General features: G+C 53.4%; 1 protein-coding gene across 5 annotated transcripts in view; it reads right to left on the bottom strand.

The window, feature by feature from the left end:
- Positions 1-25,323, bottom strand: part of ABR (ABR activator of RhoGEF and GTPase) — a 177,660-nt gene that overhangs the window by 46,480 nt on the left and 105,857 nt on the right. For 4 of the 5 annotated variants that reach the window (XM_059148291.1, XM_059148295.1, XM_059148293.1 and 1 more), the window contains 7 exons: positions 18,982-19,167; positions 13,068-13,175; positions 10,321-10,381; positions 5,462-5,514; positions 4,708-4,848; positions 2,632-2,753; positions 1,076-1,241 (listed from right to left, as the gene is read on the bottom strand). In XM_059148291.1, coding sequence (XP_059004274.1) covers positions 1,076-1,241; positions 2,632-2,753; positions 4,708-4,848; positions 5,462-5,514; positions 10,321-10,381; positions 13,068-13,175; positions 18,982-19,167 — 837 coding nt within the window. Of the gene's footprint in view, positions 1-1,075; positions 1,242-2,631; positions 2,754-4,707; positions 4,849-5,461; positions 5,515-9,833; positions 9,980-10,320; positions 10,382-13,067; positions 13,176-18,981; positions 19,168-25,323 lie in introns of those variants that run through there. The other variant, XM_059148296.1, reaches the window with a different exon arrangement.

Below are 25,323 nucleotides of genomic sequence, written 5' to 3'. Positions count from 1 at the left end.
ACCTTTCCAGACACAGTGGGTACACAGCAGGGAAGGCTTCTGGCGAGGTGTGGCCTAAGCTGAACTGACAGGTGGCAAAGGGAAAACAGGCCAACAAACCAAGCCTCTCCCCGCCCTTTATGACATGCATGGGGAAGCCTCCTGAGGTAAAGAGGACTTTCCTCTAGCGACTGTTTTCAAATATATGAATTTAAGGCTATACATTTTCCTCTAAAGAGTGCTTTGGCCATACCTGTGGGTTTTGATATGTGTACTCTCATTTTCATGCAGTTCTAAATAGTCTGCAGTTTCCATTAGGATTTCCTCTTTACCTTGCAAGTTTTAATTTTCTAGGCATATACTTTAAGTATATTCTAGTTGTTCATTTCTGATTTCGTTACAGTGTGGATGGACTGTGAATATAACCAGCATGCTATCAAATTTTTTTAGAGCCACCTGGCTGGCTCAGTCAGTAAAGCATGTGACTCTTGATCTCAGGGTTGTGAGTTTAAGCCCCATGTTTGGTAGAGCTTACTTTAAAAATAAATTACCAAAAACGTGTTTTTTAAATTTCCGATTTCCTTTGTGGCTTTAATACATGACAGATGTGTATAAATGTTGGGTATGGGCACAGGCTTCTGTGCATTTTCAGATCAAGCAGGAACATGTTAACTGTGTCATTCAAAGACGCTCTCCCCTTACTTATTTGCCTACTTGATCTATCAGTTTCTGAGAGGCTCTTCAAGCTCCTTCTCTTACACCCATCCTTCTTTTCCTCAAGAAGGCCTTCTCTTGCTTTCCTTTTCTATGGTACTTGACATACAGTAGGAAGCTCCCCATCACTAGCCCCACTAAATTCTGAGCACTGACTTTTTGGCCCTCCTTCCATCTGCTCTGTGCTAATGTGCCACCACCACAGTCTTTCCTTGAGTTGGTACTTGAGGCATCTTACTCGAGCATCCCGTCTCCCTTATCAGACTCTCAAGCCTTACAACCTCCCCTCCTTCTGCCACCCTGCCATACCCAGTCCAAAGGGCCCGGAGGAAAAGGGCCTCCCCTCCCTACTCTCTCAGTTCAGATACCAGGCCCTGCTCACCTCCTTCTGGATTTCACTCTTGAGGGCAGAGATCTTCATTTTCATGTCCTCCAGCTCATGGTCTGGGAAGGGATGCACCTGGGGGCTGGCCTCAGACTCTTCGGGGGATGGAAACACTAGGTCGGCCAGGGGGATGTACCATTTGCAGTCATATTGCTGGTGCTTCCTGCAAACAAGTCGGAGAGAGACGTGAGCGAGCGGGAACTTGGCTCTTCAAGCCTCAACTGCTAGGACCAGAAAAACACCCGAGAGGGATTTGCTAAGAACCTGTCTCTGGCAAGAATGATCCGTGTCCTTGAGGAGTCTGATCAAGAAACCCCCATGTGGAGAAATGACAGGGGGCTCTGGTCAGGCAGCAGCTCTGGACCTTGGCCTTGTCAATCTTCAGGCCCGATTGGACTGATGTTTTTAAACATCCCAAACCTCTAATGCTTTTCTAATCCCCATCCCACGCTCTTCCCTCCCCCTGGCCTATCTATACTTAGCTCATAGTCATTGCCCGTTGGGCTGGAGATGGAATACACATGTTATTTTTAACGCCATCCCTGATCGATAGAGGTCACATGGGGGTAGCAAGTGAAAGATTATAAAGCCACGTCCACGTCCAATGGGAAGTAGTGTCGTGGTTCATTAGTAATGTGTGTCACGGGCAAAGGACTAAAGGCACAGGTGTGTTTGCTCATTATGACTGCCACCTGTGCTCTAGAATGATCTCATCTAGTTCCAGGAAGTCACCCTCTTTACTGAAGCTCATACTAAACTCTCCTTCCCTCACCTCCCCCAGGACGTGTGTTTGCCCCCTCACTCTGGGCCCCTAGTGCTGAGGTGAGCTTAAGGCTTGTCTCCCCCGGGAGGCAGTGTCTAAGACACGGAGGTGGAAAGCAGCTCTCTGATCTGACTAAGGCTCAGATCCCATCTTCTCTACCTCTAGTCATGCAACCTTGAGCAACGGATATAACTTTTCTAAGTCTTTTCCCTCCTTTGTGAGAGTTCTGGGGAAGACTGGAAATAATATAGTCAAAGCATTTGTCATGGCACCTGGAATGGCATAAGCACTCAGTAATGACAGCAGACTTAATGAATATTCACGGGATCATAGTTAGCAAAAATGTAGAGATGTCTAATAAAAGGAGAGTGCTTAAGTAAATTATGGCATATCCACTTGTAACATCACGCAGGCAAGTAAAAGGGTGATTATGAAGATTAGGCAGAGACTGGGAAAATGCTTATGACGTGAAATGGAAAAAGCAGAGACCAAAATTGGGCATTCACTCTGATTACAAGTACATGAAAAAACACAAGACGTTTAAAAAAACTGGAAGGAAATATAGCAGCAGGAGACCGATGCTTATGTTCGGGTGGGTGATGGGTTTTTCTCCTGTAATTTGGTTATATTATCTTTATAATTAAAAACACAATTTATTTTTAGAAAAAGAATATGTAGTAAAATGAAATTAATTAATCGATTTTTTTAAAGGAGAAAATAAATCCCGGGGCTGGGAGGGCTCCTCAGGGGGCAGAGTCTAGCTCCTTCCCACCCCGCCCCCTGGACTCACCCTGCGGATGTCTTCTTGAGCTTGGCACACAGTAGGACATCTGTAAAGAGGAAGACGTGCCGCAGCTTCCGGGAGCTCTCCGACACTTCCACCAGGAAGCCGTCCTTCACCAGTTGCCGCGTCTGAGGGAGATGGCACACCCACCCCCACCTGCTCAGGGGGCAGTCAGCCCAGGGCCCAGCCAGCACTGGGGGCACCATCCTGCTGGGAGGGGTTGTGGGGAGGGGACACGGCACCTGGTGTTTAAGGTCACACAGACCTGGGCCTTCTGGTTTAACACAGGGCAAGTTCCCTCTCTGAGTCTCAGTCTTACCATCTGTGAAATGGGCATAATGATGGTTGCCCTGTACCGCTGAATTCATCAAGATGGTCTATGTTAAAGGGCCCAACGGCGGGCACATAATATGTGATCAATAAATGGTAGATTTTTTTTAGGAAATGGTAGATTTATAGGTGCCTGGGTGGCTCAGTCTGTTAGGCGTCTGCCTTCGACTCAGGTCATGATCCCAGGGTCCTGGGATCAAGCCCCACATCGGGCTCCTGGCTCAACAAGGAGCTTGCTTCTCCCTCTCCCCACTGTCCATGCTCTCCCTCTCTCTCTACCCCCCAAACAAATAAAGAAAATTCTTTTTTTTTTTTTTTTTTTAAATGGCAGCTTTACACTTTCCTGCAGCAGTCATCAGCTCTCACCTGGATATACCCTAGTCCAGAATGACCTGGCTCCTCCACAGTGGGGCATGAACACCCCCACCCCCACCAGCACTGGGGCATCTCCCCCTTCTCCAATCCTGCCTAAGAACTTGGTCTTGTTTCAGTTCAACCTTATAGGCCTTCTCAGTCTGTTTTGGCTGCCTCTGAGTGGATTCTACAGCTGCCCTCAGGTGCATGGGAGACCCAGGCTACCTTTGGTGGGGCTGGAGCACTCCTGGAGGACCCTGCAGCCATCTCTAACCTGGGCTCTGGATGGGTAAGAGCCCAGTTTCTGCACTGACACCCACACATCCCATGGGTTTCTCAGGGGCTGTTGCGATCCATGCCAACCCTTCCCATGTGTATTATAGACCCTGTGACCTACGTATGCTATAATATGCAGGTGAGCACGGTCAAGTCTCCAGTGAACATGATCTGAAATGGACAGTGCTCTGAACCCTTCGGAGATCTTTCAGATAACCTCGAGTCAGACAAACCGATGACACTCCAGGGCTTGCCAACCAGGGCTGGGAGTCGCACACAGGACAGCTCTCTGTGCCCCATCAATCATGCTCCACACCCCCATCCCTATTACTTCTCTCCCCAGGAGACACTGGAGCCTCATACATGTAATAAAGGAGCATAAACCCGGCCAGTCTTCACTTCTAAAGGTCCCGAATGACCTCTCCTGGACAGGAAGCCCTGTATAAGGCCAGGCTGCTGACCCACTCGAGTAACTGTCCCAGCAATTCTTCAAATCGCTTTCCCCTCTCAGGGGTACCTCTGCCCACCAACAAGGGCCTCCAAGGAACTGGAGCTGCTGTACCACATCTGCACCTGGGATATTCCAGCAACCTGGCAGCCTTAGCCACCTCCCGTTCCAGCCTTTCTTACTGCTGGGCTCACTGCCGAGCTCCTGCCCCACCTGCTCATGCCGGTTGAGAAGCCGCAGCTCAGAGCTCCTGCTCTCAGATTCCCCGGCTCCCTCAGTCTGAGCCATTATCTTCCAGGGACCCTGAGGGCCTCATACTGCCCACGGTAGAGGGTTTCCATTCAATAATGCCATAGCCACAGCCCCTGGACTGGGGGACAGTGCATGAGGCTTGCAGACAGATAACCCCCGGCTAGAGAATCTGGCTCCAGTAAGTATAGCCAAGAGACCTTGTACCAGATATGCAGAGACTCTCTAGGCCTCAGTGAATTATATGACGATTAATGGGACATTTAACATAAAGCTCCTAGGACCTAAAGACCTTTTCTTGGCGGGGCATGGGACATGAAGGTTGGAGAGGTGCCAAAGACAGGGCAGGACAGCAGGGATGGGTGATGTGGCTTGCTGTGCCCTTCTTAGCCTGGGCGAGAGGCAGGGCTGGGTCCTGAGCTCACCTCCCCCTTAGGAGTGGTGACCGCAGTCCGGCGGGGGTCAATATCCTCATTGATGCTGGACAGGAAGTTCTGGGAGATGCGGAGGGCATCCTGGAGCAGCGGGTAATCTGGATGGTCCACAGGCGTGTGCTTCAGCAGGTCCTGGGAAGAGGCAGGGTGGTGAGTTGGAGGCAGCCGTTCTGGGGCTCAGTGAGAAGACAGTGGGGACTCAATCTTCACCAGAGGAATTCCAAGGCAGGGCCCTAAGGGACCCATGCTCTGATTTGGTCATGCCTGTGAAATCTGAACTCAAAATGAGGGGCCGAGAGGCAGGGTAAGGGCAGTGGTGCCCCTTTATTACCATCAAGTCATTACTCCTCCCCCTGGTGGAAGAAGCAGGGGGAGGGGTCTTATCTCCCCAAGAAGCTGGGAGAGACACCCCTCTACATATCCCCACAGCTGCTCCAAGCACCCTGGAGACCATGAGGCGAGGGGTGGGCGAGCAGGAAGCGCCTTCCCCCACGGCAGCATGAGCCAAACGTCGAGCTTTGCAGCCAAGCTATATCGAGGCTCTGGGGTCCCCCTGGCACGGTTACCGAGACCTGGGAGGCGCGGTCAGAGCTCAGGGCCCAGGGCTCCTCTGCCCAGCTCCCCAAGGGGGCGGTTCTCACGGACTCCAGTGCCCGCCTCCACCCCCCCCCCCCCCCCCGCCGGGTTCCATCTCCTAGTGAACTCCTAACCCGGCTCTGTAGGCCACTCAGGGGCTGACACTTACATGGAGGACCAGGGTGCTCCTGGTGACACGGTCAATGGGCTTGTAGAGCAGAGCTGTTGGCCAAGGCAGGGAGAAGGACACAGAACAGATAAGACACAGGGAGTAGCCTGACTCCTCAGAGATGATCCTTATCCCTTCACCCGCCTCACAGCCCCACCACCGGGATGCCCAGGTGCAGGCAGCCCCAGCTCTGTTCTTCCCCAGGGTGGGTCGGACGGCACCCACACGCAGCCATGCGGCGCTGGCAGCCCAGGTCCCACCCCACCCCCGCCCGTCTCATCGCATCTCCTGCCAGACATGACTTCTCGAAGGGCCATCCCAAAGGCCTCTCCTTGTCTGACCAGACTTAGAGAGGGCAAAGATGCTCCTCTGTACCCTCAACCCCATCTCATACAGCCACAGCTAGCCTCACCCCACGGCGCTCCGGCACCCCAGCACGCAGCAAGGAGGCTCCCGCACACCCAATCATCCTTGTACTCCTCTGATGCCTGAGGCCTGGCGTCACCAGCTGGGAACCGCCGGCTTCGTTCTGACTCATCTCCACGAGGAGACCCCCCTCCATGCCGTCAAACTCCCCGACAAAACAGGACAGGCTGAGGGCCAGGAAGGCAGGCCAGCTCTTCACGCAAAGCCTCTGCTCTCAAGCAAGTGGCAGCTAGGGGAGCGAAGATTTCCCGAAGGAATTCAGGTGGGGCCTCTGGGAGCGCTGACGGGGCTGGGAAAATGCAGACTCAGTGGCAGTGGGGGGGAGAGGGGGTCTATTCCCCACCCCCTCCAGGCCAGCAAGTGAAAATGGCTGAGATCCAGCAGGGACAGGTGGAGGCAGCAGCTGGCTGACCACACTTTCAAACCGAGCTTTCTGCAAGCAGCTGTGCCCTGCCGCTCCCAAACAGAGGTGGCTCAGCCTTAGTCCCACACCTGGATGCCTCTGTCCGTGGCGTCACGACCTCTGTCCTCCTGCCACAGGGGCAGAAAGAGGCAGGATGCTGGCTGTGACAGTCCCAGAGCCAATACGCAGGGCCTAACCAAGAGTCCCCAAGCCAAAGAGTCCCCTGAAGCCCAAGATATAAATAGTCCATGCATTGCTAAGCGGACACTTTGGGGAACAATCTGCGGGCCGTGGAGAAGATAGTTTCAGTGGTATGCCTTGAGCCTTATCTGCGGCTCTGCTTGGCTACCCTTTAGAATCACTGGGGGAGCTCTTAAAAGAAACAGCTGCCTGTCTCCCTCTCTCCTTCTCACTGATGAAACCCCAATCTCTGCTGGGTGGAACCTGGGAATCAGCATTTTTAAAAAGCTCCTTTGCAGACTGATAGGTAGCCATGGTTGAAAACTATTGCCTTGTGCCAACACACATCCCATGACTTATCTGTAGCCCCTTCTTGGCAATTGCGAGAGATCCTCCCCACAGTCTCTGGGAGCTAAAACGAACAGGACCAGGCGTGGGGTATCCTGGGTCAGTGAGGGTAGAGCCCAGGTACCAGCCGAGGGCTGGGGGGACAGTGTACTGACAATTATTTAAGTACCCACCTGTGGCTTAGCTCATCTTCAGGGGGAAATCACACCAGAGAACCCCAAAGACCCAGGAGAAAGTGCAAGTTTAGCAGACACCTGCCAGGGTGGGCCCCAGAGTTCCAGCTTGGGGAAAGCTGATACCGCAATGTCAGCTCTCTCTGTCCCTCTCTCAAGTCCCAGGAGGAAGAGGTTTCTGACTAAGCTCAGAGGTCTGCACAAATGGTGGGTCGGGTTTCAGAAGGGTTATTTATATGCCTGCAGTCACCTAGAGTCTACCTGACTGGGGATGTGGAATGAGTGCCCCGGTTGGGAGAGAACAGCTAGGAGGAAAGGTGGGGAGAGGAGACGGTAGGGAGAGGGCCCTGGGGCCACAGGCAGATATGGAGGGAAGAAGGGGAGGAAGAACCACCCCAATGTTCTGTCTGAGCTCCCTTCGGCCCCGGGGCACCGCCTTCCCCTGACAATGCAAGGTAAAGAGCCCACCCTTTCCTTTTCATCTCTTCCACAGCTCTGGCAGGCCGGGCTGCTTCCTGCCGTGGCTTCCCCTTCCCTCCCTTCTTCTCACCATGCCAATCCTGTCCCAGAGATAGACACCATTCACCAAACTGCAACGCCTGTATGCCCACCTCCTCCAGGAAGCCCTCCCTGACCAGTGCTTTTGCAAACAACACCTTCAGTGCCTAAAAGACCACTGACGTGAGCAAGCTGGCCTCTCTGCAGCTTGCTGGGTACTTATTCTGTGTTCAGTGGTGCTTTCTTATATGCACTATTTCCTCTGATTAAAAAGAGAAGCAATTATCACTAGCCCCATTTTACAGATGAGGAAGCCTCTCGAAGGCACAGAGAAGTTATGTAACTTGCTCCCAATAACAAAGCTGCAAATGGTGGCTGGGTTTTGAATGTAGGTCTACCCATGCTCCTAACTTCAAGCATGGGAGATTAGCATCTGCAAAAGCTCAGCGACCTTTGGGAGGATCCTGGGAAAGATTCACCAGGAAAGAGTAGGTAAGCTGGTCTCTTTTGTCTGAATCACACATGACTTCCTTTTGCATTCCATCCCCAGCACCAGGCTCAGAGACCTGCAGAGTGGGTGCTCAGCAAAGAACCATTAAGCCAGAGTGAGCCCCAAGGGCAGAATCCCCCCCGGGGTTCCCCAGTAGCAGCATCCCTTCTCAGCATCAAGGGGCTGAGAAGATTCTAAACATTGTGGTTGGTAAGAGCTTCTTCTTCTCTCCTCCGACCCCACTGTGAAACTGACTTCAAAGACAGTATCTCAGGGACCAAAGAAAACCTGAACTCCAGTCCCAGGTCTGTTTCACTACGACTAAACCTCCTTTTGGGAAGGGAAGAGGAAGCCAAGGGCCAACCCCATGTCTTTTTTAAGGAGGCAGAGTTGAGGCCTGACCCAATCCCAGCCCAGACCAAAAAGAGCATTTCTCCTCTGATTTTTGAACAGGCCAATTTCAAGTCCATCTATCCTCTTGACCTTGGCTTGTCAGAATTCGAGCTGACGGGTGGCGGCACAGGGCAGCTTCTGGCCAGTAACTAGAGTTCCCACAGCTGTCCTGCTAGGGCAGCTGGAGAGGGGCTGCTTCAGGGGTTCCTCCATCAAGAGCGATCCTCGACATGGGACAGTCTGCACAGGTGAGCAGACAACAGCCCCCCCAGGGCCATGGCCTCTGAGAAAGAGCCGGGGAAACCTCATCATTTCTCCTCCAGCAAACTGCCACCCCCCTCCGTTCAGCCTTTGCCAAGGAGCTCCAGGTTACCACGGAGATGTGAAGGCAAAGTGACTGAGAGGGTGCAGACAAAACGGCTGGTGGGAGGGAAGGTGGTCCTAAAATCAACCGCTTGCCACTCCAAAACACGGGGTGGGGGGGCAGGGCAGAGGGCCACTGGAGGCAACTGTTGACCCTCCCCCTCCTGCCAAAGGCACTTCTGGCCTCAGAGGGCAGCATCCGCTTCCAGACCCCTCCTTCCCTAGGCCTGCTTCCGCCCCCGCTGAGCAAGAGCCTGGACCTGTCGCAGGACCCCCCTGCTGAGGGACCCCCTTGCTGAGGGACCCCCAGGGTCCCTTCCAGGGACAGGTGGGTGTGTGACCTTCACAAAGCAGTGGCCTGCCACGCCCCCCTCTCCCACCAGCATGCACCAGGTGCCGGCACCTTAGCTTGGGGGCCTCCCGTGGCTACAAACAAGCCCAGGGGAGCAGCCCAGGTCCCTCCTGCTCTCCCAACTGCGGCCACGTTCTCCCACTGCCACCATGGTTCTGAGCAGAGAAGATCTCGAAGGCAGCCCGTGCACTCGGGAGCACACACAATACCCTGGCGGCTCAAGCTCCTCTCCTGTCTCCGGGAACAAAGAAACTCCCAACTTGTCTCTCAGGCGGGGGCTGGTGCCCTCCTGGGCCCAGGCAACGCTGCCCAGACCAGATGCCATGGTCCAACTGGCCCCTACTGACCCCCCTCCAGCCTCAGGGCTGCCACACCTGCAGACACAGCCTTGTCACTTTCTCTCCTTAACAGCATCATCAGGAAGTTGCCCATTGCCTCCTGGGCCATTTCCCCAACACCAATCCCCACGGAGCCTGGGGGGTGGGGTGGTGCCTGGACACTCCTAGCCTGGTCCTTCCATTTCCAAGCCACCCTGCCCCCGGTTGCCCCAGACTTCAGCTCCAGCCTGCAAGCTGACTAGAATGGGGCAAACACAGAGCCGGTCACTTGTACCCGCCTCCTTTCTCACCCTCCCCGCCCTCCCTACCCCACCCCCACCTTGCCGGCCACATGTCAACCCACTCCAGCCAGCCCCCTGAGGTGGGAAGCTACACCACCTCCCCTGAGGGGGGGGGCGCCTGGGTTACCATAGGTGCAGTTACAGCAGAAGCGAATGATGAGGAGGATTTCCATGGCAGCCTCCGTCCCAGCGGCAGGAGCTTGCGGCCATCGCTCGGTGGCTCCCATCAGCAGCCTGGCCACTCAGCCACCTTGCCGGCTGCTGCTGCACAGCCTGAATCAAGCAGCCGCTTCAGAGTGCTCCTCTAGCAAGGGGGAGGGGCGGGGAAAGGAGGGGAGGGGAGGCGCGCGTGGAGAGGCAGGAGGGGGGAGGGGAGGAAGGGAGCGAGCTGCCTGCTGGCATCCTAAGGAGGAGCACGTTTGTAGCTGGCCGGCTGCCTAGGGACAGAAGCTGGATTCCTCGCATTTGTGCAACACACACACACACACACACACACTCTCTCTCTCTCTCTCTCTCTCTCTCATTCCCATGCACATGCTCACACAAGCAGGGCACCGTAGTCCACAGAGCAGACAAAGAACGGTAACTATTATCCAGCCCGCTCCCCAGAGTACCTTCCATAGTGACTGACGTGTGGCTGTCCTTGGAGTCCTTGGGACCTTTCACTTTGAGTTCCTGCCAAACAGAGGGGAGGAATCACTACATGGCCTGCCCCCTGAACCTCCCCTTCCCTCATAGCAGCCAGAGCAGGAAGAAGCAGTGCTCTGGAAGCCAGGGTACAAACAGGAGGACAAAGACCAGAGCCCAGGTCTCCCCCTGACTCACGGACTCCAGACTCCCTGTGCCGCACCCATGGTCTCCTGGCGAGTGTGGAGTACGGAGGAAGCTGGATATACGCAGGAAGGAGGGGGCTGTGGGTACCAGAGAGGTGTGGAGCTCAGGTGCTCCTAGGACACACCCCCTAACACCCCACCCCGGGTGACTCAGGGCCTTCTGGAGAGGCAGCAAGAGCTGGATCCCCCAGCAGCAGCCATGAGTTAGGGTTTCCGTCCACCATCAGCCTGGGGTACATGGGATTTGAGAGGACAAAAGGCGGGTGTACCCTTAGGGCGTGGGCAGCCCTGAAGATAAGGAGCCAGGGGTCCTGCGCACCCAGAACAGAGACTGAGCTCCACAGGGCAGTCCCATTTAGATCCTACCCGGATAGAGAGGGGTTCATCCAGCCCCCAACCCCACCTGCCACCTCCCACCCACGGGTGGGGAGGAAACTGCAAGCAAGGAAGAGGCCACACCCCTCCTGGCCCCCAAGCCAAGTGCCGGGGAGAGAGACTTGGGATTGCTTATCTGATCCTATTTTCTCAGCCGTTGGAGAGAGAGGTTGCAGCTCTGCCCCTTGGCGACAGACCACTAGGGCCCGCCACTAGAGCTGTAACGCAATCCCCATGGCAGGCAGGGCTGAGTGTGTGGAGGGGGGCCTCCAGGTGGGGTGTCAGCAGGGAAGCCAGGGTGAGCGAAGGCCAAGGTCAGGGACCCAGGGGATGGTGCCTCCTCTGCTCTGCCTGGAAGGGGGGACACACCCAGGCAGCAGGAGCCTCACATTTCCTACTCCTGCCTCAAGCTGTTTCTCGACAGAGAAAACCCCTAAGGACTGAGCCTGGGGATTGGGGTGGGGAGAAGGGGGGGTTACTCAGCTCCCCAAGGCTGTCTCTGGCGGGTGACTGGATTCCCAGCTTTAGGAAACTTGTCCCTGTGCCCCCCTCCAGCGTAGCCCAGAGGTATGAAATCGCTCCTGCTGCAGAGGAGAAGGGCCCTAATTGCAGTAATTAAGTGGAAGTGCCAGTAGGAAGTGACAGCGTCAGCTCGTGAGTCAGGGTGAGAAGCCACCTGGCAGCAGGCCAGGGGGCCTGCTCTGCCGCCAGGGCCGGAGTCTGGGAGAGGGATTCGGGAGGAGTGCGGGGGGTCTCCGCTGACCAGTGAACAGGCAGTCAGCCTAGGCTAAAAGGTGGTTCGCCACTCTCTGGACCAGACATGACCCTGGGACACACATCGGGCGGTTACAGTTTGTTCCCAGGGAGGGCTGGGAGCCATGAGGGGAAGCACCATTTCTCCTGCCTTATGACCCCAAGCAGAGGGACTTCCCCACCCAGCTCTGTTCTCCCAGGCAGAGGGTGACTGACTGCACTCCATGGCTGGGGCTGGAAAAAGAAACTGAGCTTAGCTCCCTGTTTCCATCCCCGATAGATGTGTTTCATAGGCAAGCCCAATGTGCCTACAGATAGATCCAAGGCCACATTTTTCCAACCTGGCTTTTACTAGTAATCGAGTTGACATTTTCATCTCCAGCTATCCAACTTCTGTGCTGCCTCTCAGCGGATTCCAAATTGGAGTAGAACCCGTCACCCCAGGAGTCTCACCAACACTATCCTGCATCTCCCCGACTTTTCTAGCATCAGAGCGGAGATGGGAAAGCAAAGGGTCCGTAGAGGCCTGTAAGGCAGAATTTCCAAAACTGCAGAAGGAGCTCCCTCCCCTTCCCTGGACCCAGAGGTTCTCTTGACCCAAGCTTGGAGCTGGGGCTGTGACAGCAAGGGCAGCAGCTTCGGGGGGGGGGGGGGGGTCTCATGGAGATCCTTTCAACACAAGAGGGAGGCTGGGCTGTGCTCCCAGAGGAGATCAGAGCTCCTCCTTGCCGCTTCCTGGAGAAGCAATGGCAGCCAATGCCACAGCTTTGCCCAGCAGAGGAGCATGGAAGGAAGGCTCCCAGCAACAGCAGGGAGAGGCAGGCTTCCAGCCAAAGTGTACGGCTGCTTCTCCTCACAAATGGCCCTGGTCCTCTCTCTGTCGTGCAGTTGCAAAAGATCTTAAGAGACAAGCTTGTCCAGAACTCTTCCAATCTTTCTAATCATAAAAATAACCTGGGGAAGCTTCAAAAATACAGACTCCTGGGTCCCACCCCAAACTCTTTGAATTAAAGCTCCAGGGAAGGTATCTGGAGATCCGCATTTTAAACAGTGCCCCTGATGGTTCTTATCGAGCAAACCAGGGAGGAGCTGAAGAACCCAGACCCCTCACTGGACAGAAGAGGAAATAAGGCCAGGAGAAGGGAAGGGACTTGCTCAAGGTCACCACAGCGTGTGACAATACTGCCTTTTTTTTTTCTTTTTCGTCTCCTCTGTTCTGATACAGAATAACCTAAACAGAATAACAAAATCAAACACATCGTTATTCTTATATTACGAGGGAAAATGTCAAGTGCGAGAAAGCAACTGGCAGTCTAAGTGTTCCCCTCAGAGGTACCATTTCCCTAATGGGCAACAGGCCCAGAGGCCGGAAGGCAGGGGCTGTGCGGGAAGCTGCCCACCTCAGAGATCTTCTGGAACTGGTTGTTGGACTGGCTGCACTTCTCAGCTGTCTCCAGAGCGACTTTATAGTTATCCACAAATGCTTTGTACACACCGAGCTGGCTGGCCTGCAGGGAGAAGAGGAGAGAGAGAGGAGGGCAGAGGGATGGGAGGGAGGATTAATGAATGGATGGCAGCGTAAGCAGAGCACCTGGAGCTCCCGTGGCACTCAGAACCTCTAACTTTGCTCCAAGGGGCTACACGTGGAACAGAGGTGAAAGACGGATGAACATACTATAGTATCCCTTCGAACTTGACAGTTTCCATGGAAACCAGCTCAGCCAATAAGATTAACAAGAGGGTACAGGGGATGGGGGGAGCAGGGCAGGGCCTTTGTTGGCACGCAAGAAATTCAACAGTATTTGGCTTTATTTAGCATCATAAAGGACGCCCGGGGTTTGAAGCCCCTAATGCCTCACCCGTCTTTCATAGCCTGGAATTAACTGGAGCCAGGAAGGCACAGTGTGGCCTGCCCAGTACCCCACTCCCCAGGCAGAGTGTAAGGCACAGCGTTTAAAGGTGCAGTCCCAGCAGGGTAAGGGCAGCTGGCTGGCTCAGTCAGTGGAGCATGGTACTCTTGATCTCGGATTGTGGGTTCGAGCCCCAGATTGGGTGTAGAGATTACTTAAAAGAAGAGATGCAGTCCCCATTTCCCTTGGCCTCCCTCAGTCCCTGTCCCCACATCCTCAGCCTCTTTAGGAGCCAGAGACCCTACCAGCCTCAGGACACATTTGCATGTCGCTCTGAACCTAACAGGAAGCTTCCCACTACTTACAATCACACAGAACCTCAGCTCTGAGAGGCAGAACGGATGCCATCATCCCTTTCTGCAAAAGGGGAAACCGAGGCTCATTAACTTAATTCCTCAAATATTTATGGAAAGTCTTCCTGTGCTTTGCATATATGCATTTCCCCTTGAGAGAGGAAAGGGTAGAAATGTGAGTTACAAGCACGGTGAGGTACTATGTCATCCCCAACAATCTGCCCCAAATTTTAAAGTCTAATCATATCAAAGGTTGGCAAGAATGAGGGGGAAATTAGAGCTTTTACAGACTGCTTATGGGGGCGTCAGGCCTGTTATTTGGACAGTAATTTGTCAATAACTGATAAAGCTAAAAATATGCACAGCTCAGCCTACTTCTTAGCAAACCCACTTCTACATACAAACCCCAGAGTCTGGGGTCCGGTTCGGGAGTCAGTCACTACTCGTGGCAGGTGAGCACCTGACAAGTGGCTAGGCCAAACTGAGATGTGCTCTGTGTGTGTGTGTGTGTGTGTGTGTGTGTGCGCGCGCATTTTTTTAGAAAGGGAGATGGGGCAGAGGGAGAGGAAAAAAGACAGAATCTTCAGCAGGCTCCACACCCAGCTCAGAGCTAGACACGGGGCTCAATCTCACAACCTGATCAGATCACGACCTGAGCCGAAATCGAAAGTCGGATGTTTAACCCACTGAGTCACCCAGGCACCCCAAGATGTGCTCTAAGTATGAAATACACATTGGATTTCAAGGACTTAGTATGTAAAAGAGAATGTAAATGATCTCATTAAATAATGATTACATTATAAAATGACAACATTTTGGATCTGTTGGCTAAATACATATTTTTTAACAATAAAATACATTCTTAAAATTAATTTCCTGCACCTATTTCTACTTTTTTTTTTTTTTTAAGATTTTATTTATTTATTTGACAGACAGAGATCACAAGTAGGCAGAGAGGCAGGCAGAGAGAGAGGAGGAAGCAGGCTCCCCGCCAAGCAGAGAGCCCGATGCAGGCCTCGATCCCAGGACCCTGGGATCATGACCTGACCCGAAGGCAGAGGCTTTAACCCACTGAGCCACCCAGGTGCCCCTGTTTCTACTTTTAAGTAAGGGCTACTAGGAAATTTAAAATTACATACGTGGCTCGCATTATAGTTCTAGTGGAGGCACTGCTCTAGTGAAACCTGTCCTTGTATGTCCCCAAGGAGATGTGAGCAAGGGGATTCACTGTTCCACTCTCCCTCCTGTAGAGAGACTGGGAACAGATGCTCACAAATGTGGTAGTTCATATCCACGCTGCAGTTACAATGATGGAACAAGATCTATGGGCAGTAACACCAACAAGCTCCCAAATGATCGTATTGCAAAATACATGAAATATGTATGTTGAAAAAGTACATGTAATGCCATAAAAAGATACAGATACATAATAAAAATACAAACTGTAGCCCAGAAGGCAACACACCAAATTCATTCCAGTAGCTGCTTCTGTGCTGAGCAGAAGGGCGAGGGGAAGGGAGAGAGACTTCATCTACAATGCTTTGTTTCCTTGATTAAAAAGTCTATCTTCAGAGCTTAACATCCGTCAGTTCTGGGGGAATGAGTCCACATTTGTTTGCTACATGTATTCTCTAGAATTTCTGGTTTAATTATTTTGCAGTCAAGTAGCAACGGAGGTTCAGCTGCCACGGGGCTTCCTCAGGGGGATGCTGAGGTGCTGGGGAAAGCAGGCTGCCCGGGAGGCCCACCCTGGACCACTCTGCTTTCTGCAGAACTCTCGTGTTCCTCCAGATCCCAAAGATCTGGGGCAGGTGGAAAGCCAGGCAGGTCGGGGGCCGGGAAAGCCAGAGGGGAAAATGAGAACGGGGGTGCTTGCAAAGAAACCAAGGCCAGAGCTGTGCAGGTCTCAGCCTCAGATGGGCCAGACTTTTGAAAGACGACAAATCTGGCGGAAGTGCAGGAAGGGATGAATTTAATTCCTTTCCCAGGGGGAGTACCGGCCCACCGGTGTCCCACGCTACGCGGGAGGTGCTAGACAGTTGCTTCCTAAACCAAAGTAAAAATCATTGCTTTTCTTTTTCTGGGGATGTGCTCTCCTTGTCCCCCCTTCCCACAAGAATGATGAGGGCTGGCTGCCCAGGTCAGAACGCTATCCTCCCACCCCACAGCCTAAGGGAGTAGCAGGAGCTGAGTTGGAGCTGGAGCCACCCGGGCAGAAGACCGGCACACGGGTGTCAGGGCTCGTCCCAGGCACTGCCATCTTCACGGTGTACCCTCGTCTGCAGAGCCTAAGGCCCGGCCTGCCAGGGCCATTAACTGGGATGTGGAGGTTGCTTGGAAACAGCAGCCTGGCACTGGGGTGATCTCATAAAACAAATAGCAGAGATGCTAATTCCCTTCTCTCAGTAATGGAGACCAGCTGAAAATAAACCACCTCCAGATGCCTGGGCTGCCCAGCTCCTCCCCGGCCCTCCCAGGCCTGCAGCCCCAGGGGCCACGGAGAGCCCTTCATGCTGCTGGGGGAGGGGAGGGGGATAGCAAATTCACCACCCGGCGCCTGTGGAGCTGAATGGGGGACACTGGTGACAGCAGGGTCCGAGTGACAGAGATACAAGTGGGACAGCATTTCCGCTATGTGCTGGCCTAGGTCCCCCCGCCCTCCTCTCGTTTGTTCTCTGATGAGGCCGAGGAGAGGCTGTCCCCCAAGCCAATCCGCTCAGGCTCCTGGGACCCGGCCGGGAGTGATGACTGGGTACGTGCCATCCCTGAACTGGAGCAGGCACTCTGGGGCTGCCGGAACCAGGAGTGTGGGGTTCCCCGGCAATACCACCTTCCGGGGTGCCTCTCGCTAAGAATAGCGAGGACGACGGCGGTGGTGACAGCAGTGATGGTAGTAACAGTAATGCTAATGGCTGACTATTGAGTATTTACTAATTTACTATGTTCTGGGCCCTGTTCCAAGCCCTTCTCAGGTATTAACTCACGTAGTCCTCACAACAATTCGGTGAGGTAAGTACTATTATGATCCTCTTTTTCACAGATGAGGAAGCTGAGTCAGAGAGGTTGTGCCCAAAGTCATAGGCTTAACCTGTAGCAGAGTTGGGATTCAAAGTCGGCTGTGGCTGGGGGCACCTAGATGGTGCAGTCAGTTAAACCCCTGACTCTTGCTCTTGGCTCAGGTCATGATCTCAGGGTTGCGAGTTCAAGCCCCACTTGGAGCTCCGCATCGGGCTCCGCACTCAGCACAGTCTACTTGGGAGGCTCTTTCCCTCACCCTCAGCCCCTCCCCTCTTCCACATGTGCACACTTTCTCTTTATCTCAAATAAATAAGTAACTCTTGAAAAAAACAAAACAAAGGCAGCTGTGGCTCTAGAGGCTATGTTTGTCCCTCCAAAGCTGCTGGCCTCTTGGGACACAGACCTTAGGCCCTGTGATGTACGTCCCCCTCGATGCCCTTCCAAGTTCTCCCTAGTCACAGTCGTCAAGGTCATGGTGCACTCATTCATTTACTCACTCACCATGTATTGAGTACTAGGCTAGTTCTGGGGTCTAATGATAAAGAAAATGCAGCCTATTCTCTGAGAGCTTATGGTTTTAGGAGGTTCCCATGTTCACTGAGGGGATAAACAAAGGGGCTACATTGGAAGTTTGGGGGAAGGTTTCGCCAAGGATGTCACTTCTAAGTTGGAAGCAGTTGGGGAAGGACATTTCAGGCAGCTGGAGCTAAAAAAAAGAGAGAGAGGTCAAGAGTGTCTGCTGCACGGACTGAGAATAGAAAGTTCGGTGTCAGTCGGGGGAGGGAGCGCACAAGGACAGGGGAAGCAACAGCCAGAGGCCAGGGATGGCCAGCATGCAAAGGGTCTCATACACCACTCCTCAGAGCCTGGCATTTATTCAAAGGCAAGGGGGAGCCACTGAAGGGATTTAAGTTGGGGAGAAGCAAGGTCAGGAGTTCAGGTAACTCTGCTGCTGCTAAGCAGAGGTGGGGAGGCTGGCAGGAAGGGGGACCTGGAGGCAGGAGCCACTCCTGAGGGGAGGAGGGGGCCCCAGAGGGGGCAGGGAAAGGCAGGCCCAGCAGTGAGCATCCTCCAGAAGTGGGGATGGGGAAGGGAGTGGGGCAGGAGAGTACCAAGGACTAGTCCAAGGGAGTCATGGATGGATGGATGGGGGATGGGATGGTGGCAACACCCACTGACACTGGGGCAAGAAGAAGAGCAAAGAACTTTCGAGACATAAGTCCAGTTCTGAACATACTGTGCGCTTGAGGCCCTAGAAGAATCCTTCTAAAAAGCAAGAGTTTTCTCCAGTGTAAGGAGAGTACAGGCCTGTCCATTCAACCAGTCCCACCACTGCAGGGGAGGTAAAGGAGAGGCACTGCTCCCTGCCCACCTCCATTCACACCCAGACAACGAAGACCACGGACTGGCAGTCTCCTTGCTGCCTCCTGGGTGGGCAGAGTTACGGGCAGGGAAAGGTCAGAAAAGAGTGGGGATGGGGGCGCTGTAGGTCTGACCTCGGGGTCCTCCAGGGGACAGCCAGAGACCGTCTCAGAGCTAGGGGAGAAGGTGTCACAGAAACCTTGGGAACTGGAAGACCTCTGAAAGCCTTTCCCAACACTATGACTGCATGTTAATTCTACCTTGTCTCTCCCCTGCAATGGTGGGTGGGCTGAGTTCTTGATGCTTTTTGCTCCAGGGTCCCCAGGAGGGAATCATTCACAGACCGATCTGACCGCTTCATTTCAGAGGCAGCACCGCGGTGAGGCAAATGCCCAGTGTTTCAAGGGAGCAGTCCCTGCCTGCCCACTGGCACTGTCAGCCTCTCTGTCCGCTGAGGGACAGGCAACCTAAAGCCCAGCAGGTGAGCCTTCATTCCAGCCCTGAAGCCCCTCACATCCCTAGAAGCACTTTCAGGCTTTACAGTGGGAGGCGTGGGGTCGGGACACTAAGCCCAGGGCCCCACAGAGCAGAGGTCCAGGCTTTCCCCTGGGACTCAGAAGTGACTCAGGCCTTTAAGGAGATCAAGAAGGCTGGGGATTCCTGGACATCTCCCAACACTAGCAGCTCCACTGAGGCACCAGATAAGTGCTGTCCGTCCACAGGAGACTTACCAGCTTCTGGAAGAGGTGGCCCATGGTGACCTTGCTGTCCCACTGCTGCACCTTGGGGCAGAGGTTGTCATAGAACTCCTTGTGGATCTCGTAGATGTCCTGGATCTTGTAGAAGATGGTCTCGATCTGTTGGATGGTGAGCACAGGCTGGGAGGTGGTGGCTGTGGCCTTCAGGGGTTTCATGGGCTGTGAATGAGGAGGGAGAAAGAGAGAAGGTAAGAACCGATGAACCAGATAGGCAGAAGCTTCAGGGCACAGACACGTACTTCTCGTGGCTAGAGTTGGGCCTTGACAAGGCCACGGAGGGCACATGGCCATGTCCTATCTCCTGTACCCATGGCAGACATTGCAAGTTGACCATGGCAAACATCGTGAGTCAATCACAATGCTCTTTCTCACCGAGCCTGGTCACAGTCCCAGACTCTCTCCATGCTGAGGTTGACAGGTGAGATGAAACTTATCCGTCAACTGAGCTTATCTCCACCAAGATGCTCCAAGGCCTTCAGGTGGGGTGGATACAGGGACAAACAGTAAACCCTTGAAGTGTGGTTTGCATTGAGTAGCTGCTGTTATAGGCTCCAATAAGCCATGCCCTACTACAAGGAGGGGAACCCTGACAGCCAGGGCCTGGCCCAGAGGACCCCCCCCCCCAACCACTGGCCCATGTGTTAATGCCAGGACACATTTCCCCCACACCCTTGTCGCCCAAGGGGTCCCTGGCCCCCAGCCTGTACTGGGTTCGCTTACTGGTTTCACAGGATCCATACCTTTCTTTCACAGTGGCCTCATGCGCTGAGTTACAAGCTCCCTTGTCACCTTCCATCAGTGGAAGGGAGGGTTGACTGGGAACTCAAGCCCTGAGCCATTTCCTTCCAACAATCAGAACATGATTCTAGGATTTGGGGGTAGAGTCTCAAACAGACTCAAGACCAACCTCAGCTGCACCGACAGTTCAAGTTCCCATCCCTTAGAGAGTGAGCAGACAGCACAGACGCCACCATCCTACCTCTGTACCCATGGCAGACATTGCAAGTTGACCAAGGCAGACACTGCTGGTCGACCATGGCAGACATCACGAGTCAATCACAAATGCTCTTTCTCACTGAGCCTGGTCACAGTCCCAGACTATTTCTCCATGCTGAGATTGACAGGTGAGATGAAACTTATCTGTCAACTGAGCTTATCTACACCAAGATGCTCCAGGGCCTTCAGGGTGGATGCAGGGACAAACAGTAACTCAGGACACTCCCTAACACTGGTGGGGAGCTGTAGTTGTTGCCTTCGTGCCCAACAGGGGTACGGTAGGAGAATAGGACCTGGGTGCAATTTCTTCAGTGTGATTTTTCTTCATTTTCTGAACCACCTACAATGAGTAAATATTAATTTTTTAAAAAAGATTTTATTTGAGACATAGAGAGCGAGCAAATGAGAGAGAGAGTACAAGCTGGAGGAGGGGCAGAGGGAGAGGGAGAAGCAGGCCCCCTGCTGAGTGGAGAACCTGATGCGGGGCTTGATCCCAGGACCCTGAGATCATGACCTGAGCCAAAGGCAGATGTTTCACCTACTGAGCCACCCAGGTACCCGAGTAAATATTAATTTTTATCATCAGGGGATAAAAAGCTATTAAAATTCACAGCTGAAGAAAAAAAAAAAAAAACCCTGATATCAAAAGATAAGGAACTCTTCCTTGCTTGGCCTTCCCTTAGCCCCAAAGCCTGCAAAGATGCCTAGACTGCACTCCAGAGGCCCTCCAGGAGACAGTATGGGAGAAAGTACGGGAGGGGCAGACACATTTACGCAGAAGACAAAAGCCTGAGTCAGACTTAATGTAATGTTCTTCATCTAGTGGAAAGGCTGTGTGGAAAGAGCCCTTTGACTTAGTCTGAGTCACTCTGGAAACCTAGGAACAGCCAGAAGTCATGGGGACAGGTCCCCATCACCTCATAGGACTGGTTAGTGAGCTTTCTAACCAGAGAAGCATTCCAGCCATTAATGGGTGAGTAGAGGCTATACTGGCTGGAACAGTGACATTAAAAGAGACCGGAGTTATCACTGGCTTAGTCTGAGAGGACCATCAGAGCAGCCAAGCTCCAGCAATGCCTGTCCATAAGAGGAAGTCCCATCTTCCCAAATACCCAGATGAGGCTCTGACTTCCAGCATCCCTGTTCTCCCAGCTCTAAAAAGTCCAGAAGCGAGGAAAAAGGAAGGGAAAAGCAGAGCCCTCCTTCCGAGCTTCTTAGCACTGGGACCAATTAACCCTAACGCCCAGGCTTTGCAAGGGCAGTAGGATGGGGTTTTCCCTGGTGCAGGCCAGGAGGTGTGGGTTTGAGTCTCAGCTCTGTCACTTAGCATCCGGGCCTCTGCAGCCTCATTTGTAAAACTGGGGTAATATGACCTTCTCACGAACACTGATGGGAAGATCAAGAGCCATTATTTATAGAAAATATCCAGTAGGTGCTTGGTACCCAGGAGGCAGTCAATAATGTTAGCGGCTATTATCATCATCTGCCCCACGAATAATGTACCAAGTGCCTAATGTGAGGTCAGACCAGGTATTCAGTGACTCACCACACACGTCCAATCCCTGCCCCGTGGAGCCCCCCATTCAATAGGGGAGACAGACAAAACACAAGGAAACCGTCATACACACTATTTCCACCTGGGCACAATGAAGGAAATAAGGGGACCTCCTGAGACAGGGTGGGGAAGGACAGCTTCTCCCAGAAGGGAACATTTACCCTGAAATGGGAAGCCTGGGGGCTCAGAGGACAGTATTCCTCAATGCCGGTTCCACGGTGGGCAGGGGCTTGATGAGAGAGAGGAGCTGGAGAAAGCCAGGGAGCCCGTGTGCAGTGGGCAAGGGGGAGGAGCGGGGTCTAAGGAGAGCTGGAGGACTGGGCAGGGGTCAGACCAGGCAGGGGCAAGAAATGCACTGCCTTTCCCTGAAGGGATTTAGGCAGGTGAGTGACGAAGAGCCAATTCTCTTTCCAAGAGATTATTTTTCTCACTCAAGATCCTTGCTCTGGAGAACATGTGGGTAAACCAGACCATGTAGTGGACAAAGCCAGACAGGGTATTACCCGTCTTGGACTGTAAATACCAACCAAGTGGTCCCAAGGTAGTGCTGATACAGCCCAGGGGGCTTCACAGAGGTGGTGACAGGAAAAGGGCCTCGAAGGTTGGGAAGATCTGAGCAGGTGGAGGGGTAGGGCGTGGGTAAGCAGGGAAACAGAAGAACCAGGAACCACAGAAAGGAAACACTGTTCTCCCAACCCCAGGTGGGCGGCCGCCCTCAGCTTCAGGGCTCCCAACATTCTGTGAAGGACACGGAGCTGTTCCTCAAGATTGCTGTCCTAGTTTCTCCTTTTTTTTGTCCCCCCCGCCCCAGGATCCAGTGGAGAGACAAATCACCAGAGTCCAAGAGCCTCTACTCCTTGCTCCTGCCTGGGTGCTGTCCCCACGCTGAGGGGGAAAAAAAGCACATAGGGCGGGAACAGCCCTGGGAAGACAAAGGGTCAGGACTTCTCAGAAGCTGCTGGGGAAGCACCCATCAGCCACCCCAGCAAAGACAAGACCCAAATGCTCTGCTTCCTCCTGAACTTCCCACTCTGTCTACAAAAAGGGAAGCAATGGGTGCTCACCAACAGCGGGTCACATGGATAGGGCCTATGCTCAGGACGTCAGAGGGTTCTCAGGACAAGGCTGGGGCCCTTTGGTCTTGGGCTTGACTTCACTGGGGTTGGCGGGGGGCAGGGAAAGTGCTGGGCGTGTGGGAGCCCTGGCTGGCCAGAGACCCTTGAAGGAAGTTACTTTTATCTGGTGAAGCCCTGAAACCAGGCCTCAGGTCCAGATGGCTAAAAGGCAAAAGCAACCCAACACTGAATTTGCGTTCAACACTGTTCTTCTCCCCAACGGCTAGCATGCTGCTCCCTCCTCCCAGAATCCTGCTGCAGAAAGCAGGGCTAGCCCCTGGCTCTCCATTTCGTCAGGGGAGAAACAGATTCTTAAAAGAGAGGATCACTGAGTGACCCGGGAGTCGGGTCTGGCTCTCCACTTTCCACAAAGTGCTTCTCAGGAAGCGGGGCCAGGTGGGTTCTGACTCAGAGCAGGTCTTCCCACAGCCGTCTGTCAGCTCTGTCCCCAGCAACCTGCCTTTCGAAACAGGGGCAAGAAATCAGCCCACTTCCTCCACCTCCTATCCCAGAAGGCCTGGAGGCTGCCAACGTATCATCTCAGTTAGTCCTCCTCCCGGAATCCAGGGAGGGAAGCATCATTAACCAATTTTAGAGAAAAGGAACCTGAGAACCCCAAATGCGAGGCTGAGGGAGGAGGGCCAGCGAGGCCCTGTGGTGGAAGCGCTGTAGCAATGGCCAGAGGCAGCCCCTGAGCTCACTTCCACATTCCCCACAGTGGGTGAGACGCAGAATGACATGCATCTGGTTGTCTCCCTTCCTCCACCCCCCACTCCAGCCTGGGGCCACAGGCCCACTCCATTTGTAATCTGAGCCAACCGGAACCGGGAACCGGAGGTTTCCAGATTACCAAACCTTGCCCCATCTGACAACCCAGGGGTCAGGAACAGAGGCTCCTGTGTGAGTCCCAACAGCGTCTGTGTGTGCACACAGCCTTGGGTACACACACCACACACACCCAGCCATCTGCATATCAGGAAGTGTTAAGCTGAGAATAGTCTGACACAAACAGGGGAGGAGCAGAGCCAGAGGGGCTGGGTGATGAGTAGATCTGGGAGTGGGCCACGGAGAGGAGAGATTTTCTTTCCCAGGGCCCCTGGGTCAAATCACCCCCTAAAGGAAAAAGGCTTTGAGGGGAAAGCTGTGAGGGGAGGGCTCCCAGCCCAAGGCCTTGGGTGGAGGCCGGATTCCTTATCTTGGTGTTTCACTGTCTGAGGCTGTAGCTGTGGAGGGTCCGCCCCCTCTTCCTGGAGCCCTCCAGCATAGATCTGGTCTCCCAGTCAGCCTCCCCACTCCCCTCCGGGCCTCTGTTCAAGAACCAATCAGGGGCCTGGAATGAACAAGCTGGCGGGAGAGGAGGGATGTGTCCTGGGTGGCCTGCAGGCCTAAACCTCACAGGCTTTGCCTTTGAGGCTTGAGCTGTTAGAAAGGTGAGGCAGGGAGGGAGTGTCTTGGCCCCTAATTCTGTTGCTATCTTTGCCCCGACACAGAGAAGCTCACCTTAGGCCCAATGACTGACAAGAAGGCACACGCAGGTTGGAATCCATGAGGGCCCAGCCTCCTCTGAGGACACGCCTCCCCTTCCTTCAGGGAAAGGCTGTGTTGACAGAAACAGGCCCCAACCTGCATCTCTCTCAGGACTGGACAAAATAACAGCAGCAGCTAACGCTTTAGTCTCTGTTCTAAGTGATGAGGGAGCAGGAGGCTGGCTGAGGACAAAGCAAGAGCTGGCGCCTTGCAACCCCCCCCTTCATCCGCTCCCCTCCATATGTGTAGCATTGCTCAGGCACCCCTGACTGCCATAAAATGATAAATAGTTAACTTGCTGAGATCACAATCCTGCAAGACAGGAGTCTCCCTTGGTTTGCAAATGTCCTTGAGATTACAACAAAGAAGTTACCTTATCAATAGCCCAATTTCCAAAGACACAGAACTCAGTTCCTCAAGCCTAATGTTACCCTCCCCTCCATAAAAACCAAAGGAGGTGGAAGTAGAAGGAAAAGTAAATAAAGTTAAATTTCTTCTAAACTTAAATCTCATTAACAAGGATGCTTGATAGCAGGAATGTAACATTCCACCAGGAGACTCTCAATTGTCTTTACTTGATAGCAACTAAGCCTTTAATATCCTGATAGTATTCTTTGCCCCAATAGCCCTTCTGAACACCCCTTTGTCCTCACCTACCCAACTCCTGTGTATATAACCAGCCACCCCTCACAACCCGGGGCAGCAGCTCTTCCTGCCCACGGGCCCTGTCCCCGTGCTTTAATAAACCACCATTTTGCACCAAAGACGTCTTAAGAATTCTTTCTTTAGTCGTCGGCTCTGAACCTCCTCACCCCACCGAACCTGACTTAGGTTCTGGGACTTCATCATAAGAGCTTCACACACAAACTCCTTTTGTCCCCACAACAACCCCACAGAGTACTCATAGCAGTATCCGGGATCTGCAGATGGAGAAGATGGGCCACAAGGGTTCATCAATATTCTGAAGGGCTCGAACTTGAGAGCGGTCAAGCAGGGATTCTGACAGGCCGTCTGTCAGAAGGTCCTCTGTTGGAACTCCTTTCAATTTCAGTAATGACAATGACACCCCCTCACTTGGCTGTGGCAATTCTCTGTTCCTGAGGCGTGTCACATGCATCTGAC

The sequence above is a fragment of the Mustela lutreola genome, chromosome 15, assembly GCF_030435805.1.
Source record: "Mustela lutreola isolate mMusLut2 chromosome 15, mMusLut2.pri, whole genome shotgun sequence".
Taxonomy (NCBI): domain Eukaryota; kingdom Metazoa; phylum Chordata; class Mammalia; order Carnivora; family Mustelidae; genus Mustela; species Mustela lutreola.
This window is presented reverse-complemented; position numbering and strand designations above follow the sequence as displayed.